This window comes from Oncorhynchus mykiss, chromosome 22 (genome assembly GCF_057628025.1).
Source record: "Oncorhynchus mykiss isolate SJ-2025 chromosome 22, ASM5762802v1, whole genome shotgun sequence".
Lineage (NCBI taxonomy): Eukaryota > Metazoa > Chordata > Actinopteri > Salmoniformes > Salmonidae > Oncorhynchus > Oncorhynchus mykiss.
The window spans coordinates 41001759-41022237 of record NC_143043.1 but is presented as its reverse complement, the minus strand read 5'-3'; the positions used below and the strand labels follow the sequence as shown (position 1 = coordinate 41022237).

Here is a 20479-nt window from a genome sequence, read left to right as displayed (position 1 = left end):
ATTCTTAAAATAAAGTGGTGATCCTAACTGACCTAAGACGAGGAATTTTTACTAGGATTAAATGTCAGGAATTGTGAAAACTGAGTTTAAATGTACTTGGCTAGAGTGTATGTAGACTTCCGACTTCAACTGTATATTTTTACGGTTCCCCTTTCCCATTTCGTATCGTAAAGTGTAACGGATCTATAGTATAGTTCAGTTGGGGGCGGTAATGCAACATATTAGAAGCCAACCGCAGTTAAACCTCACAAAGAAGTTTAATTACAACAAGAAATGTTATGATATATCTCTGACTATCTCTGGATAGTGTCAATACAATACTGAGACATTCACGATGATGCCGGGGCAATGAAACACAGTACAGTAAATGCTCCTATTAAACTGTAAGAAAATTATTTCTACTGTATTTTACTGTAATTACAAGATATTATACCAAGCAGGTTAGCTGTAGGCATTTGCATATTACAGCATATTAATAAATACTAGGTGTTTTATATCACTTTCACTTCTAGATGCCTAAACAAAGGCTTCTCATCTGGATGTGATTACTGTGCGAAACAGATCAAATGGACATGGGTAAATATTCAACCACTAAAAGGTCCCAAACAATCATTCTGATTCCCATGTAAAATAGTATTTTGAGCGATTAAAATATCACCCATAATATTTTTGGGGGATAAAAATGCTCAACCATTTTTGAAAGGAGGCTAAGTGAGCAGGGAGCCAATAATCATGAGCTCGCCTTGACTGACAGTGTTTCAGTAAAAACGTATAAAAACAAATTGGAAATAAGCAAAGCAACAAACATTGAAATTGCATCAATTACGGAAAATCTATATATACACATCTCCCTTTTGGCATGTATTTTATTGACGCAGTTCACAGCAGCACTGACAGATGTGTTGACATGACAACTGCGTCAGAGTTTTCAACAACCCTTTTGTTCCATGCTGGCTGAAGACCTAGCTAGCCATTAACTAGCTAACACCAGACACAGATGAAGACCTAGCTAGCCATTAACTAGCTAACCCCAGACACAAATGAAGACCTAGCTAGCCATTAACTAGCTAACACCAGACACAGATGAAGACCTAGCTAGCCATTAACTAGATAACACCAGACACAGATGAAGACCTAGCTAGCCATTAACTAGCTAACACCAGACACAGATGAAGACCTAGCTAGCCATTAACTAGCTAACACCAGACACAGATGAAGACCTAGCTAGCCATTAACTAGCTAACACCAGACACAGATGAAGACCTAGCTAGCCATTAACTAGCTAACACCAGACACAGATGAAGACCTAGCTAGCCATTAACTAGCTAACACCAGACACAGATGAAGACCTGGCTAGCCATTAACTAGCTAACACCAGACACAGATGGAAGGGGAAACATATAAGTATGTTTGCCATAGGTGAAGTGTCAACTTTTAATTACATTTGCTGACACCATACAGTCCAATTTTGGCACCAGTAGAGTAGCTATCTAGCTATATAAACTACGACCCCTCTGCAAAAACTCCTTCTCTGATGTTGCTTACAAGGCGGTACTTATTTAAGCTAGGTAATATAATATCATGTTACCATTAGTGTATTAAAATAAGAGTTAGTGTGATGTTACCCTATCCCCTTAAAAATTCCACCTCCACAAGTGTTTGACATGGGGGATGGGATCAGTAACTTTATGATTAAACTTTATCTGGTTTCATCCAAATATTATCCAATTTCAAGAAAAACATGATTTTGACTGTTCATGATCTTTTGTGAACTTCTTCTTCGTCGGTGAAGTTTAACGGCGGTCGTCATACTATATTTATGGTGCCACCATCTGTACAGGGGGAAAAAGGAAACTCCTTAAGGTAAAAAAGGAAATGCCATACAAAAAAATGACTTAACAAAACCTATATCACACTCCCTCATTTCTTCAGTAGCTCCCTCCCCACACTCTGGGGCCTGAGAGGGTATCACTGCTTGTGACAGAGCCTCATGTAATCCCTTTCTTGAGAAATATTTTAGCCCCAGGAACCACTCTGCCGCATCCACAATAATGTCCATCTTCATGGACTTTCCCTCCACTTTAGCATGACATTGATCACCATTACCATTACTATAAAAAACTTTACATGTAACCTCCACAGATCCTGCTGGTGGGAAGCAACCTCTGCAGCCTGCATTGAAAGCCTTCCCAACACCATGGAGTCCTCAAGAGTACATTTCGTTCCCTACACCCTTTTGACAGCTTTTACAAATGAAATGCATGTAAATATATAGCAAAACAGAAATACAATAATTTATTGTTGAATTGTATTGAAAATAAAATCAGTAATTGCTAATAGTGAATATTTAATTATATATTACACTAGCAGTGCCACGGTTGTGGGTTTGATGAAAAAAGTATAACAATTATTTTAAGAAGTCAGACAGTTCCCAAAGCGCTAAGCATAGTTCCCACTTAGACCATTACAATAGTCCCCCAGGTCGGTCAATAGCTTCTCTGAGCTACTTAACGTCTCCAGCTCTATAGTGCCCTCTAACTCTGAGGAGGAAGGGAAGCATTTGTTTTTGAATGACTGTAGATTGCTGTCCAGACTGTTTCTGATGGTGATGCTGGGGGTCAGGGTGGTGCTGGTGGTGGTGGTCACGACAGGCTGGTAGCTGGGGCCTAGGCCAGCACAGCAGTGGTAGATCCTGTGGGGTGGAGGGTTGGAGCTGGGTAGCACGGCTAGCTTCACCCAGGTCTGGGTGGTGAAGCTGTACTTGTGGAGAAAAAGCATCTGCTAAATGGCATACATTATATTATTATATCATATATTTAGTGTAACTTGCTTCAGCAAACACACTCTAGATCTTTCTCTTAATTCTGACTGATTTACTGAACAAAAATATAAACATAGCATGTAAAGTGTTGGTCCCATGTTTCATGAGCTGAAATAAAAGATCCCAGAAATTTTCCATACGCACACAAAAAGCTTATTTCTCTCATATTTTGTGCACAAATTTGTTTACATCCCTGTTAGTGAGCATTTATCTTTTGCCAAGATAACCCATCCACCTGACAGGTGTGGCTTATCAGGAAGGTGATTAAAACAGGCCACTCTAAAATGTGTAGTTTTGTCACACAACACAATGCCACAGATGTTTCAAGTTTTGAGAGATTGTGCATTTGGCATGCAGACTACAGGAATGTCTACCAGAGCGGTTGCCAGAGAATTTAATGTTAATTTCTCTACCATAAGCCACCTCCAACATCATTTTACAGAATATGGCAGTACTTCGAACTGGCCTCACAACCGCTAAACATGCGTAACCACGCCAGCCCAGGACCTCCACATCTGGCTTCTGCACCTGCGGGATCATCTGAGACCAGCCACCCGGACAGCTGATGAAACTGTGATTTTGCACAAGCAAAGAATATCTGTACAAACTGTCAGAAACCGTCTCAGGGAAGCTCATCTGCATGCTTGTCGTCCTCACCAGGGTAATGACTTGACTGCAATTCGGTGTCGTAACCGACTTCAGTGGGTAAATGCTCACCTGCGATTGCCAATGGCATGCTGGAGAAGTGTGCTCTTCATAGATTAATCCCGGTATCAACTGTACTGGCTAGATGGCAGACAGCGTGTATGGCGTCTTGTGGGTGAGAGGTTTGCTGATGTCAATGTTGTAAACAGACTGCCCCATGGTGGCGGTGGACTTATGATATGGGCAGGAATAAGCTGAGTGGCCTACCAGCTTAGAGGGAGGGGCCTGACCTGTATAACACATCCACAGGACGGACAGAGAGGAAGGAAGGAAAAACAAACAATGGCGTTGTTTACATGGACGATACATTGGAGATAATATAAGACAAGTACTGGAAACGATAGAACACTATGAAAAATCTGGGAAACCAGGCCTGCTATTAATAGCTGACTTTAAAAGGCCGTTGATAAAGTACGACTGGAGTTTATATATAAATGCCTGGAACATTTCAATTTTGGAGAATCTCATATAAAATGGGTTAAAGTCATGTATAGTAACCCTAGGTGTAAAATAGTAAATAATGGCTACTTCTCTTAAAACAAGATTGTCCACTATCGGCATATCTATTTATTATGGCCATTGAAATGTTAGCTATTAAAACCAGATCCAGCAATAATATCAAGGGGTTAGAAATCCAGGGTTTAAAAACAGGTGTCATTGTACACTGATGATTCATGTTTTCTATTAAATCCACAATTTCTATCCCTCCGCAGCCTCATAGAGCATCTAGATACTTTTTCCTAACCTCTCTGGATTACAACCAAATTATGATATTACGTATTGAATCACAGAAAATACAACTTTTACATTACTGTGTAGTTTACTGTAACGGCATCCCTCCTCCTCTTCTGAGGAGGAAAAGCGAGAAGGATCGGAGGACCAATGCATAGTGTGGTAAGTGTCCATAACGTTTATTTAAAGCCATAAACTGAACACTACAAAACAATAAACGAACGAACAAACGAACAAACGAACAAACGAACAAACCGTGTGGCAACAAACACTCACACGGAAACAAACACCCACAACTCAAAAGTGAAACCCAGGCTACATAAGTATGATTCTCAATCAGAGACAACTAACCACACCTGCCTCTGATTGAGAACCATACTAGGCTGAACTCAAAACCCCAACATAGAAAAACACACATAGACTGCCCACCCCAACTCACGCCCTGACCATACTAAATAAAGACAAAACAAAGGAAATAAAGGTCAGAACGTGACATTTACCAATAAAATGGTCTGATGATGTGGACATACTCGGTATACATATCCCAAAATAAATAAATGATCTCACTCCAATACATTTTAATGGAAAATTAGCAAAAATAGATAAGATCTTGCTGCCATGGAATGGAAAATACCTGTCTATTTTTGGAAAAATCACCCTGATTAACTCAAATTACACCTAACTGTCACGAGTCCGAACGAGGGTGGCTCCCCTTCCCGGTCGGGTGGCGCTCGGCGGTCGTCGTCGCTGGCCTATTAGCTGCCACTGATTGTCTTTCCTCCCCTCCTTGTATGTTTATTGTTAGCACCTGTTAGTGAGTTATTAGTTGGGCTTTATTAGACAGCCGGCCCACCTGTTTCTTTGTGCGGGATTAATTATTGTGACCTTCGGTTATGTAGTAAAGGAACGTGTTTGTTCCTGGTCGTGTATTCTGCTGTACTGTTTTCGTCCCCCGTGTTTGGGGCATTTAGTTTTGAGCACCCAGTGTTGCGTGAGTGCATTAAAGAGCACAGTATTGCACTCACTGTTTCCTGCGTCTGACTCCACACCCACGACACCCGGAGCGTTACACTAGCAAACAGTTATTTCAATCATATGAGAAAAAAGTATTCAATTTATTTGGAACGGCAAGTTAGACAAAATTCAACGGGCATGTTTATATAATGAATATTAATTTGGGGGACAGAAATTATTAAATATTTAAGCATTAGACCTCTTATAAAAGCTTCAGTCATACAAAAGTTATACTTAAATCCGAACTGATTCCCTAGCAAATTAATAAGAATCTCGCCCCATGTTCAAGAATGGCCTTTTCCCTTTATTTAGATTACAACCTTGCACTTTCAGTTATTTGAAAAGGAAATCTCCCAAATATCACTATTTTTAAAACAAGCCATAGAAAGTTGGTTTCAATTAAAATTTCATCCACCAGAAAAAAAAACAGAAGAAATAATACAACAAATATTGTGGTTAAACTCAAATATACTAGATTTAAAAAAAAAAAGTAATAATGAAAATACTAAAAGAATAATCTTCGTAAATGATATCATAAATAGGACTGGTGGAGTTATGTCACACATGCAGCTAACACAAATATATGGACATTTCTGCTCTACCCAAAATTACAACCAACTAATTGCAGCATTACCGCAAAAATGGAAGAGGAATGTGGAAGGGGGGAAGTAAGTCTGCATTAAAGACCAGAATTGGTTAAAGAAAATTGTGATAAACAAAAAAGCATACCAGTTTCATTTAAAAGACCAAAAAATTGAGAACTGCTGGATTCAAAACATATAATTTTTCATTTTACATGATTATACAAAATTCTTGCAACCAATAGAATGTTATATATATGGGGGATACAAACTTCCCAGCTCTGCAGATTTAGCTGCGAAGAGACAGAATCATGAGATCATTTGTTTTGGTACTGTCCATATGTAGCTTGTTTTTGGTTACAGGTCCAGGAATGGCTGAAGAATTGGAACATTTACCTGGAGCTAACTCTGCAGATAGCACTACTGGGTGATCTGAAAAGTCATAATCAATCAATCAATAATATAATAGTACTTTTATCAAAAATGTTTGTTCTTAATTTACAATCTGAAATTATGAGAATAGAATGGTTCAGAACTTTTGTGAAACATCACAGCACAGTTGAAAAATATATGGCAAATATAAATCCAATATGGATGGTGTTAAGTGATATATGGGAGGGGTTGAATGGAGCTGAAGGTTGGGAATAATAACAACTAATAACAACAACATAACTAATGTATAACATACTGTGTCTATAAAACGTATATAGGTTCAAAACTTCTGTGAAAGAAATAGATGGGAGAGGTTGAGGTTAGATGAGTAAAAACAAACAAAATTGAACTATTGTAAAATATTCTGTTCCCGTAAAATGTATATAGTATGTTTGAGCTGCAAGTAGAAGCCTAAGCGTTGTTGTTCACTAGTTTACTCCAATTAGGGGCGGGGTGGTAGGGTTACAAAGTAATAAAAAACATATGTGAATATACTCTGTGTATTTCTTTACCTCTTTTTAACTAGGCAAGTCCGGGTGATCTGAACAAATTCTTATTTTCAATGACAGCCTAGGAACGGTGGGTTACCTGCCTTGTTAAGGGGCAGAACGACAGATTTTTACCTGGTCAGCTCGGGGATTTGATCTTCCAACCTTCCGGTTACTAGTCCAACGCTCTAACCACTAGGCTACCTGCCGCCCCGTATGTATGTACAGTACCAGTCAAAGGTTCGGACACCTACTCATTCAAGGGTTTTCCTTTATTTTGTATTACTTTCTACATTGTAGTATAATAGTGAAGACATCAAAACTATGAAATAACACATATGGAATTATGTATTAACCAAATCAAAATATATTTTATATTTGAGATTCTTCAAAGTAGCCACCCTTTACATACTCTTGGCATTCTCTCAACTAGCTTCATGAGGTATGCATTTCAATTAACAGGTGTGCATTGTTAAAAGTTAATTTGTGGAATTTCTTTCCTTCTTAATACGTTTGAGCCAATCAGTTGTGTTGTGACAAGGTGGGGTGGAATACAGAAGACAGCCTTATTCGGTAAAAGACCAAGTCCATATTATGGAAAGAACATCTCAAATAAGCAAAGAGAAACGTCAGTCGATCATTATTTCAAGACATGAAGGTCAGTCAATCTGGAAAATGTCAAGAACTTTCTTCAAGTGCAGTTGCAAAAACCATCAAGCGCTATGAGGAAACTGGCTCTCATGAAGACCGCCACAGGAAAGGAAGACCCAGAGTTATCTCTGCTGCAGAGTTAGAGTTACCAGCCTCAGAAATCGGCAATTATCTGCAGCCCAAATAAATGCTTCACAGAGTTCAAGTAACAGACACATCTCAACATCAGCTGTTCAGAGGAAATTGCCTGAATCAGGCCTTCATGGTCAAATTGCTGCAAAGAAACCACTACTAAAGGACACCAATAATAAGAAGAGACTTGCTTGGGCCAAGAAACACGAGCAATGGACATTAGACCGGTGAAAACTTTTCCTTTGGTCTGATGTGTCCAAATTTGAGATTTTTGGTTCCAACCGCTGTGTCTTTGTGAGACGCAGAGTAGGTGAACGGATGGTTCCCCGCATGTGTAGTTCCCACCGTGAAGCATGGAGGAAGATGTAGGATGGTTTGTTGGTGCATTCTGCAGCGATATGCCATCCCATCTGGTTTGCGCTTAGTGGGACTATCATTTTTTTTTCAACAGGACAATGACCCAACACACATTCAGGCTGTGTAAGGGCTATTTGACCAATAAAGAGACTGAAAGAGTGATGCATCAGATGACCTGGCCTCCACAATCACCCGACCTCAACCTAAATGAGATGGTTTGGTGTGCTCAGCATAAGTGGGAAATTCTTCAAGACAAGTCGAAAAGCCTTCGGGGTGAACCTGGTTGATAGAATGACAAGAGTGTGCAAAGCTGTCAACATGGCAAAGGGTGGCTACTTTGAAGAATCAAAAAATAAAATTTATTTGGATTTGTTTGACACTTTTTTGGTTACTACGTGATTCCATATGTGTTCTTTCATAGTTTTGATGTATTCACTATTATCCTACAATGTAGAACATAACAAAAAAATAAAGAGAAACCCTTGAATGAGTAGTTGTGTGCAAACGTTTGACTCGTGCTGTATATATATTTATGGTGGATTGGAAGAATGCAGACAATTACATTGATGGAAGCTACAATCTATCTGCAAAATTGAAGCTGATCTACCCTCCCCCCCAAAAACAAAAAAACATTGTTAAACAACCAACACAATTTGTCTATTGTTTTTATGTTTTTCTTTGTGTGGCAAAGATCACATAACTTAGAATGTTGATTTACCTCATGTGCTGTGTGTACTCAAACCGCCGTTTCTTTAATTCAAGAGTAACAATTGATAGTGAATGATGATTAAGCAAATAAAACCAATGAAGAGAAGGTACATTTTATGCTGGTTTAGAAGCATCTTCACTGTAAAAGGGTATGTCTTCTATAAGGCTATTGAGGTAGTTCAGTTCCTTTTCTTTTTTGTGACCAACTTTTTATTTATTTTAGTCTTTTTTTATGGGGGGGGTGGGGTTACAGGTAAAAATTTTTTTATCAAAGATAAATAAATATAACACCAACCCATTCCCCCTCGGTCTCCATCCACCAGCTCGCATCCTCTTTCCCCATCCGGAAACCATGCCTATATTGATTTAGCTTGCCCCGTACAATGGGATAGTCTCAGAGGTTTCCTCCATAAGGGTATTGAAAGTTATCAGTGACAGAACCCTTCAAAACCCATTTTTATAGATCTGCAGTACCCAGAGAAACTCCGGAAGCAGGAAGAGAGAAAGAGATAGAGAGAGCAGGGTACTAACATGGCTTTGAGACAGCTCCAGGAGTGACATGTGGAGTTCCACCTCCACAGGTCCCTCTGCTCCCTCAGACCCCCAAACAGGTACATGCAGTCCAGGACGGTCATGGCAGAGTGGCTGTGTCTGGGTCCAGGACCCACCTCCATCTGGATGCAGTCCAGCAGGGTCCACAACTTGGTGTCTGACACACATACATGGAAGGACACAGGCACACACACACACACACACACACACACACACACACACACACACACACACACACACACACACACACACACACACACACACACACACACGCATTGTTAGGGGAAGTGTCTGTCAATTCAAAACATATTCCAGTCATGACATTAGCATTGTTTTTGAAGTGATAGTCACGAAAATCAAAGGGTATACCCATGGAAAACTTTGGTCCCGCTTTATTTGAAATACAGCTCATAAAGGCTTCATAAAGCATTCATATAGGTTTTAAAACCTCTACATAAATGGGTCACAAATCATATATAACTGTATTTCATGCTCTATAAATAATTAATACATGTGAAACAATGTATTGATGGTTATGTCGGACAGTTATGCCACATTATGAATCTTTCCACAGCATGAAATAAGGTTACAGATGATTTCTGACCCATGTCTATAGTGCTTATGAAGCCTTAATTCATACTTTATGAAGCCTTTATAAGATGCACTTCAAATAAAGTGCGACCAAAACTTCTAACTCACCAAAATCTAACTTCCAAAACTCCTGTGATGAGCCTATCATGTCAATGTATCCCCCGTAGATGTACATAGCAGAGCTAAACACCATGGCACTTTGGCCCTTCCTGTTGACTGGCACCTGGTTCTGGGAACATTTTTAACAAATGGACTGCCATGAGGGGTTGTCATCAATTACAGTAACAAGACATGGAAACCCTACCTAAACAGATTCCACTATTGATCATGCTATGGGCCAATTTATAGAGCTGCCATATGCTGTGGTTGCATTTAGTTAAACAATTTATTTAGTTTTTCATTAATTTCAGTTATACCTGATATTCTTGATATATGAGGGTGTACTTAAGCAATATTGCCCGAGAAGGTGTGGTATATGGCCAATATACCACGGCTAAGGGCTGTTCTTATGCACAACGCAACGCAGAGTACATGAACACAACCCTTAGCTGTGATATATTGGCCCTACATCACAAACCCCCGAGGTGCCTTATTGATATTATAAACTGGTTACCAACGTAATTAGAGCAGTAAAAATAAATAATTTGTCATACCCGTGGTATACGGTCTGATATACCACCGCTGTCAGCCAATCAGCACTCAGGGCTCGAATCACCAAGTTTATAAAAATGTATATGTACTGTTATTTTAAGAATGCTTACAGTGGTGCCTTTGTATGAATGGGAGCTAGTTTTGCAAAAGAGAGGAAGCATTGTTGAGAGAGGAAGCATGATTATGTGTTTACATGTTAACACTCTCAATTTCCCTGGTATGTGGAGCGTTCCATTACAGTACATGCCTGAGGCTTGTTCCCTTTCCCCTGCCAATACACCCACTGCTCTTTCACTGCAAGAGATAAGAGAAAGGACACTGAAACTGTGCAGGACTCACAGAGAAACAGAGGCTGAATGGCAGCCATTCTTTGATGTCACTCCCTATTTTAAATGTCAGATGCAAGTTTGAACATGTGTTATTAACACCTCTCTTGTGAGGTGTAGAAGAGTTTTGGATTGTTGTTGGATCATTATGTTTGTGTCATACAGTAGTTATTGAGTTGCATTTTTCTCACAGTGGAACTTAGCAATATCAAACACCCAGAAGGGGATTCTCCAGTTAGTGTAGGCAGAATCAATCATTCCACCGAAGACATTGAGAAAACCCTGTAAAGATCATATAAAATTATTTGCAATCAACATCAAGCTACATGAAGACTACCATGTACCGCAATGCTAAGCAGGCATAGATACATTGACATTGAATTTACCACCGAGAGCAACTTCAGCTCCTCACCAACAACCATCCAGATGACATGGATAAAACCCTACCTGATGGGCCACCATTAAGTGTTCCTGAAGCTCCTCAGGCGTTACCTCACAGCTACAGTCCAACTCTGTCCACTCATTGTGCACTACAGACACACAGGCAGCGGTTAGGGCCATACTTACAGTCCTAATGTGTAATAACATCACTGTATAACATTCGTATAATAACATGATTGAATCACAGTCTGCATGGCTGACATAAACAGATTGTAGCAGACCATTTCAAGACTAACAGAGCTATGCTCCCTCCAGATCTGAGATAACTATAGTTTTAACTATGCTTATGGAAAGGAACTATTTGTTCTGGGGAAACTATTTGAATACAGGCCTCAGAAAGCAACTTTTATATCTGAACATTCTGTAAATGTCCATTCTCCTGAATGTCCATTGCCCCAGGTGTACATAATCAAGTCAAACCAAGTAAACCAATCATATCTTCTACAGATAAGTATAAATACATTTATTTCCCAAAGTCCTATGTAACAACTATGTTGCTATTGTAATAATCAAAGTTACTACTTATGTATAAGAAGTTGATGTCAAGTGTTACTGCATTACCTTGTGTCTCACTTATTACAAAAATATATGGGTTACTTCATTTTGAAGCTGCGAAAGTGGTCTACTCCAATGTTAAGATGAGTCCATGTCCCTAGTATTTCATTCTAGCTATAGGCTATATTAAGATAAATATCTCAGAGCTCTCCAAACCATGTGCTTATGATCATATATTGAGAATTGAACTAAAATGTTTCTATTTTCAAATAACTTGCATATATATTAAAATATCTTCAAATATTATTTGGTTTTCTGAAAGATGTTCAAAATACTTTAAAATATTTACCTTTTTTCTGAGACTGGTATTTGAATGTCAATGAAAATTGTTGCATTTTATTTAAAACTCTATATAAACTATATTCGACAACCTTGAGTATTTGAAAAGTTGCTATTTTCAAATAAACAGCAAAATACAAGTATTTTCTGCCCAGGTCTGGCTCCCTCTGCTCAGAGACCAACGATGTTCCCTCCACTCCAGTCCAAAACTGCTTCAATCAACTCTTAATTTCCTCATAAATGTACATATTTTACATTTTATTTTTGTCTGTATAGTTTATAATGTGTATAATGTAATTCAGCTTTCAGCTGTGGATGTGTACAAGCTCAAATTAACCTTACACATACGATGCCACCTTTTCAACAAGTCAGTTTGTCAAATTTCTGCCATGCTAGAGCTTCCACGATAAACTGTAAGTGCTGTTATTGTGAAGTGGAGACATATAGGAGCAACAAAGGCTCAGCCGCAAAGTGGTAGGCCACACAAGCTCACAGAATGAGACAGCTGAGTGCTAACGAGCACAGCGCATAAAAATGATCTGTCCTCCGTTGCAACACTCACTACCGAGTTCCAAACTGCCTCTGGAAGCAACGTCAGCACAATAACTCTTTGTCGGGAACAACATGAAATGAGTTTGTGTGTGGCCACACACAAGCCTAAGATCACCATGCGCAATGCCATGCGCCGGCTGGAGTGGTGTAAAACTCACCGCCATTGGACTCTGGAGCAGTGGAAATGTGTTCTCTGGAGTGAGGAATCACGCTTCACCATCTGGCAGTCTGATGGAATAAAATCTGGGTTTGGTGGATGTCAGGAGAATGCTACCTGCCCCAATGCATAGTGCAAACTGTAACGTTTGGTGGAGGAGGAATAATGGTCTGGGGCTGTTTTTCGTGGTTTGGGCTAGACCCCTTAGTTCCAGTGAAGGGAAATCTTGACGCTGCAACATACAATGACATACTAGACAATTCTGTGCTTCCAACTTTGAGAACGAAATTTGAGAGAAATAAGCATTTTGTGCGTATGGAACATTTCTGGGATTTTTTATTTAAGCTCATGAAAAATGGAACCAACACTTTACATTGCGTTTATACTTTTATTCAGTATATACACTACCGTTAAAATGTTTGGGGTCACTTAGATATAACCTATAACAATGTCTAACCTTGTTTTTTGAAAGATAAGCACATTTTTGTCCATTAAAATAACATCGAATTGATCAGAAATACAGTGTAGACATTGTTAATGTTGTAAATGACTGCACCGGAGCCTCCCACTCCTCTTTCTATTCTGGTTAGAGACAGTTTGCGCTGTTCTGTGAAGGGAGTAGTAGTACACAGCATGGTATGGGATCTTCAGTTTCTTGGCAATTTCTTGCATGGGATAGCCTTAATTTCTCAGAACAAGAATAGGCTGTCTAGTTTCAGAAGAAAGTTCTGTTTCTAAAAATGTTTGAGCCTGTAATCGAACCCACTAGTCTAAAGGCCAGTTTTATTGCATCTTTAATCAGAAAACAGTTTTCAGCTGTGCTAACATAATAGCAAAAGGGTTATCTAATGATCAATTAGCCTCTTAAAATGATAAACTTGGATTCGCTAACACAACATGCCATTGGAACACAGGATTGATGGTTGCTGAAAATGGGCCTCCTACGTAGGAATTCCATAAAAAAAATCTGCTGTTTCCAGATACAATGGTCATTTCCAACATTAACAATGTCTACACTGTATTTCTGATCAATTTGATGTTATTTTAATGAACAAAAAATGTGCTTTTCTTACAAAAACAAGGTTTTGAATGGTAGTGTATATATACAGTACCAGTCGAAAGTTTGAACACACCTACTCATTCAAGGGTTTTATTTTATTTTTACTACTTTCTACATTGAAACAACACATATGGAATCATGTAGTAACCAAAAAAGTGTTAAACAAATCAAAATATATTTTAAATTTGAGATTCTTCAAAGTGACCACCCTTTGCCGTGATGACAGCTTTGCACACGCATGGCATTCTCTCAACCAGCTTCATGAGGTAGTCACCTGGAATGCTTTTCCAACAGTCTGAAGGAGTTCCCACATACAGTTGAAGTCGGAAGTTTACATACACTGAGTTTGGAGTCATTAAAACTCATTTTTCAACCACCACAAATTTGTTGTTAACAAACTATAGTTTTGACAAGTCGGTTAGGACATCTACTTTGTGCATGACACAAGTAATTTTTCCAACAACTGTTAACCTGTTGAGTGTAGGGGGCAGTATTTTGATGTTTGGATGAAAAACATACCCAAATGAAACTGCCTATTTCTCAGGCCCAGAATCTGAATATGCATATAATTGTCAGATTAGTATAGAAAACACTCTAACGTTTCCAAAACTGTCAAAATATTGTCTGTCAGTATCACAGAACTGATATTGCAGGTGAAAACCTGAGGAAAATCCAACCCGGAAGTGCTGTTTTTCCTGAAAGCTCTCTGTTCCATAGCCTGCCTTTGCTCCATTTAAAGGGATATTAACCAGATTCCTTTTCCTATGGCTTCCCTATGGTGTGAACAGTCTTTAGACATAGTTTCAGGCTTTTATTTTGAAAAATTAGCGAGAAAGATCACAGATTTTGTAGATTGTCCTACATAAGATTTTTTGAAATTTGACATGCCAGGTGGATTAACAACAAGCTAAGCTGTGTTTTGCTATATTGCACTTGTGATTTCATGAAAATTAAATATTTTTAGTAATTTAATTTGAATTTGGCGCTCTGCAATTCAGCGGATGTTGATGAAAATGATCCCGCTAACGGGCAGACAGATTATTTCACTTATAATTCATTGTATCATAATTCCTATGGGTCAGAAGTTTACAAAACCTAAGTTGACTGTGCCTTTAAACAGCTTGGAAAATTCCCGAAAATGATGTCATGGCTTTAGAAGAAACTCAGTGCCTCTGTGCTTGACATCATGGGGAAATCAAAATAAATCAGCCAAGGCCTCAGAAAAATATTGTAGACCTCCACAAGTCTGGCAATTTCCAAATGCCTGAAGTTACCATGTTCATCTGGACAAACAATAGTACGCAAGTATAAACACCATGGGACCATGCTGCTGACAAACCGCTCAGTAAGAGAAGCGTTCTGTCTCCTAAAGATGAAAGTACTTTGGTGCGAAAAGTGCAAATCAATCCCAGAACAAAAGCAAAGGACCTTGTGAAGATGCTGGAGGAAACAGGTACAAAAGTATCTATATACACAGTAAAATGAGTCCTATATCAACATAACCTGAAAGGCAGCTCAGCAGCTACTGCTCCAAAACTGCCATAAAAAAACAGACTATGGTTTGCAACTGCACATGGGGACAAAGAACATACTTTTTGGAGAAATGTCCTCTGGTCTGGTCAAAAATAGAACTGTTTGGCCATAATGACCATCGTTATGTTTGGAGGAAAAGGGGGAGGCTTGCAAGCCGAAAAACACCATCCCAACCATGAAGCACAAGGGTGGCAGCATCATGTTGTGGGGGTGATTTGATGCAGGAGGGACTGGTGCACTTCACAGAATAGATGGCATCATGACAAAGGAAAATTATGTGGATATATTGAAGAAACATCTCAAGACATCAGTCAGGAAGTTGAAGCTTGGTCGCAAATGAGTCTTCCAAATGGACAATGACCCTAAGCATACTTCTAAAGTTGTGGCAAAATGGCTTAAGGACAACAAAGTTAAGGTATTGGAGTGGCGATCACAAAGCCCTGATCTCCATCATATAGAAAATTTGTGGGCAGAACTGAAAAAGCGTGATTGAGCAAGGAGGCCTACAAACCTGACTCAGTTACACCATCTCTGTCAGGAGGAATGGGCCAAAATTCACCCAACTTATTGTGGGAAGCTTGTGGAAGACTACCCGAAAACATTTGACCCAAGTTAAATAATTTAAAGGCAATGCTACCAAATACTAATTGAGTGTATGGTAACTTCTGACCCACTGGGAATGTGATGAAAGAAGTAAAATCTGAAATAAATAATTCTCTCTACTATTATTCTGACATTTCACATTATTAACATAAAGTGGTGATCCTAACTGACCTAAGACAGGGAATTTTTAATTGGATTAAATGTCAGGAATTGTGAAAACTGAGTTTAAATGTATTTGGCTAAGGTGTATGTAAACTTCCGACTTCAACTGTATGCTGAGCACTTGTTGGCTGCTTTTCCTTCACTCTGCAATCCAACTCATTCCAACCATCTCAATTGGGTTGAGGTCGGGTGATTGTGGAGGCCTGGTCGTCTGATGCAGCACTCCATCACTCTCCTTGGTCAAATACATAGCCCTTACATAGCCTTGAGGTGTGTTTTGGGTCATTGTCCTGTTGAAAAACAAATGATAGTTCCATTAAGCGCAAACCAGATGGGATGGCATATTGCTGCAGAATGCTGTGGTAGCCATGCTGGTTAAGTGTGCCTTGAATTCTAGATAAAATTCGGACAGTGTGACCAGCAAAGCACCCCCACACCAATTGAGCTCTTCCTTCATGCTTCACGGTGGGAATCACACATGCAGAGATCATCCGTTCACCTAGTCTGAGTCTCAGAAAGTTAAGGGGGTTGAAACAAAAAATCTCTAATTTGGACTCATCCGACAAAAGGACAGATTTCCACCGGTCTAATTTGCTCTTGTTTCTTGGCCCAAGCAAGTCTCTTCTTCTTATTGGTGTCCTTTAGTAGTGTTTTCTTTGCAGTAATTCGACCATGAAGGCCTGATTCACGCAGTTTCCTCTGAACAGTTGATGTTGAGATGTGTCTGTTACTTGAACTCTGTGAAGCAGTTATTTGGGCTGCAGATAATTGCCGATTTCTGAGGCTGGTAACTCTAATTAACTTATCCTCTGCAGCAGATTTAACTCGGGGTCTTCCTGACCTGTGGCGGTCCTCATGAGAGCCAGTTTCCTCATAGCACTTGATGGTTTTTGCGACGGCACTTGAAGAAAGTTCTTGACATTTTCCAGATTGACTGACCGTCATGTCTTAAAGTAATGATGGTCTGTTGTTTCTCTTTGCTTATTTGAGCTGTTCTTGCCATAATATGGACTTGGACTTTTATCAACTAGGGCTATCTTCTGTATACCATCCCTACCTTGTCACAACACAACTGATTGGCTCAAACACATTAAGAAGGAAAGAAATTCCACAAATGAACTTTTAACAAGGTACACCTGTTAATTGAAATGCATTCCAGGTGACTACCTCGTGAAGCTGGTTGAAAGAATGCCAAGAGTGTGCAAAGCAGTTATCAAGGCAAAGGGTGGCTACTTTGAAGAATCTACATGTAAAATATATTTTGATTTGTTTCACACTTTTGTGGTTACTACATATGTGCTATTTCATAATTTTGATGTATTCACTATTATTCTACAATGTGGAAAATAGTAAAAATAAAGAAAAACCCTTAAATTATGAGGTGTGTCCAAACTTTTGATGGGTACTATATATATATATATATATATATATATATATATATTAATTATCATATTCATTACATAGATATGAAGCTGATTATATTGAGATGCATAAACACATCCCAATGCCTGTGTGAAGAAAAAGGCTATGGATATTTACACTGAACAAAAATATAAACGCAACATGCAACAATTTCAAAGTTGTTACAGTTTATATAAGGAAATCAGTCAATTTTAATAAACCCATTAGGCCCTAATCTATGGATTTCACATGACTGGGAATACAGATATGCATCTGTTGGTCACAGATACCTTTTTTATTTTTAAGTAGGGGCGTAAATCAGAAAACCAGTCAGTATCTGATGTGACCACTACTTGCCTTATGCAATGCGACATCTCCTTCGCATAGAGTTGATCAGACTGTTGATTTTGGCCTGTGGAATGTTGTCCCACTCCTCTTCAATGGCTGTGGGATGTTGCTGGATATTGTCGGGAACTGGAACACGCTGTAGTCTGGCGAGTTTGCAGGCCATGGAAGAACTGGGACATTTTCAGCTTCCAGGAATTGTGTATAGATCCTTGCGACATGGGGCTGTGCATTATCATGTTGAAACATGAGGTGATGGCGGCAGATGAATAGCATGACTATCGGCCTCAGGATCTCGTCAAGGTGTCTGTTAATTGATATTGCCATCAATAAAATGCAATTGTGTTCGTTCTACGTAGTTTATGCCTGAGCGTACCATTACCCCACCACCATGGGGCACTCTGACCAAAAGGACATGGCAAAATGTTCAACCGTTTAAGGTTTAAGACTTGCTGCCACTCCAATCTGTCCAGCTTACATGGTGCATTACAATCACATAGGAGTTAAATTGGTGCGGCATTCTCACTCACGAGTGCAACAAATATAGCCTCTTACAAGGCAGGCCTCAAAATATGTTAATGAGACAGAAACAACACTACCATGCACACAGTAGTGGTCAAAAGGTTTTTGGCACTCCAACAAAATGGTACGGTACTGTATTTTGTAGGTTGGAATTATTGGACAATTTGAAATACAGCAATTCCTTTCCCCCGCCCACAACATTTTCACACAATGCACCAGAATTTACAGTATGCTGCAGTAAAATGTTTCAGAGTATTTCATAGTTGATTATACCCAAAATGACTATATAATTGACGTTTTCCAATACAGTGTACATTTCCCTACTACATCAGTACTATAACCTAGTCAGTAAAATCTCAAGATGAAGGATAGGCTACTTACAAAACTCACAACTCCTTTGCCAACAGGCTACTACTATACTACATTATAGTAAGTGCATTTTACCGAAGTGAAACACAAAAGTGACTAAAGTTGAGCAACAGTGTGAGTACCAGAAACTTTTCACAGTTCAAGATGAGATCAGGAGATGATTTGCATTGCCTCATACTCATTACATTGCAATAATTTTTGCTTTATAATGTCGTCATATATTATGATTTTAAACTAGTTAACTAAACAACACAATTGCAATAGCCTAATAAAAACACATTAGATTTTATTTTAGGCTACATTTGACATAGCCTAAGCTACTGTAACGTCTGCTTCCAACTCACACTCTCAAACACGTAGATCCCCTGAACGCAGCACACTTACTGCATCGTTGAATAACCTATACATTGATACTTTAGTTTTAAGTTACATATTAGAGAGCATACTTACGGATTTGATACTTGATATCCCATCTGTTCCTCTTCGTTAGGTTTTGCTGCTCTTCTGTGATCATCCAGGCTTTTAGAACATTTCAGAGGGAGGGGCATGTTGTAGTTTGAGCAGGAAGGGTGGGTGTCTCAATTGAATATGAGAAACCATTGCCCAACACTAAAAAGCATGTGATAGCCTACAATTTACAGTTGCATATAGTCAAATGGAAATGTTGCCTGTAAGTGTAATTCACTTTATTTCTATATAGGCTATAGTAAAAATATGTCCAAGACATAAAAGGAAAAAGACAACATAGGCTTTTAGCCAATCCATCTGGACTTTAAACACTGTGAATAGCGTGATTATTTACGATACTGAAATATTCCATTCAACATGGTCCTTGACACTATAAAAATGACTATATGACAATTATGCTACTCTGATTCATCTTCCTTATCAAATCACCATTCAATCAAATTTCAGTCGAATATCTTCTGTCATTGTAAAACTATCAAAAATCTTATCTGTCATCTCCATAATTTGAATTCAAATCAAATTTGATTAGTCACATACAATAGTGAAAGCCCCTAACCAACAATGCAGTTTATTTTGCTCCTATATTTTGTGTAAATATGCCAATTAGAGACAAAGAGCTGCTTAATGCAATGTTAAATAATTATAACACATTATTTTCTTGGAGGGATAGAGTGTGATAATTTATTTGGATTATTCCCCATAATAGGTCACGGCATTTTTGTCTAAATTCCTTTGACATGTCAGTCTATTCTACTCTATTCTATTCTAAGATTCTATTCTATTCTAATATTCTATTCTAAGATTCGATCCTATTCTATTCTTATCAACAGGTGGCACTATAATACAAACGTATTTGTATTTATAGGCCAGGGCTCTCCAACTCTCCTTCAAAACCTAAAGGAGGGTAGCTCTCCAGAAACAGGGTTAGAGAGCCCTTGCCTAGACTATCTCAGCAGAGACATCCTACACATCTTATTCAATCATCTACCATATGTAATCGATAAAGAAAGACAGACAAAATATAACCGATAATTTATGAACACACAAACATATGTGCAGAATTAGTTATACACACACAAAAGATAACTAATATCAATATTCACACAACAGGGTGCTGTGTGACTATTCAAATGCTTTCAACACAACCCTCACTTCCATAAAATAGATAGATTGGTGAAATGAGAGATTTAACCCATAGCCTTGACCCATCCATGTCACGCCCGATCAGAGATAACCGTACTTCAAGTAATTAGGGAAGGGAGGACAGAAAAATCATCATGTACATTTGCAA

At 38.8% G+C, this 20479-nt stretch overlaps 1 protein-coding gene across 1 annotated transcript; it reads right to left on the bottom strand.

Moving 5' to 3' along the window:
* Positions 1-848: 848 nt before the first annotated feature.
* On the bottom strand, positions 849-19268 carry LOC110501795 (uncharacterized). Its single transcript, XM_090215076.1, has 8 exons — positions 19171-19268; positions 11189-11271; positions 10933-11023; positions 10663-10709; positions 9873-9993; positions 9153-9330; positions 6258-6285; positions 849-2781 (listed from the first exon to the last, which is right to left on the bottom strand). Exons 1-8 carry the CDS (start codon positions 19232-19234, stop codon positions 2440-2442), a joined length of 954 nt encoding a protein of 317 aa, XP_090071202.1. The 5' UTR covers positions 19235-19268; the 3' UTR covers positions 849-2439.
* Between the last annotated feature and the right edge of the window lie 1211 nt (positions 19269-20479).

What these genes read in the sequence shown, in the direction of transcription:
- LOC110501795 (XM_090215076.1), bottom strand. Translation starts at nt 19,234, where the DNA reads ATGATCACAGAAGAGCAGCAAAACCTAACGAAGAGGAACAGATGGGAT. An exon ending in TGATATTGCTAAGTTCCACT is followed by an intron (nt 10,710 to 10,932) that starts GTGAGAAAAATG and finishes TATCTCTTGCAG; the next exon opens with TGAAAGAGCAGTGGGTGTAT. An exon ending in GTTTTGGAAGTTAGATTTTG is followed by an intron (nt 9,331 to 9,872) that starts GTGAGTTAGAAG and finishes TATGTGTGTCAG; the next exon opens with ACACCAAGTTGTGGACCCTG.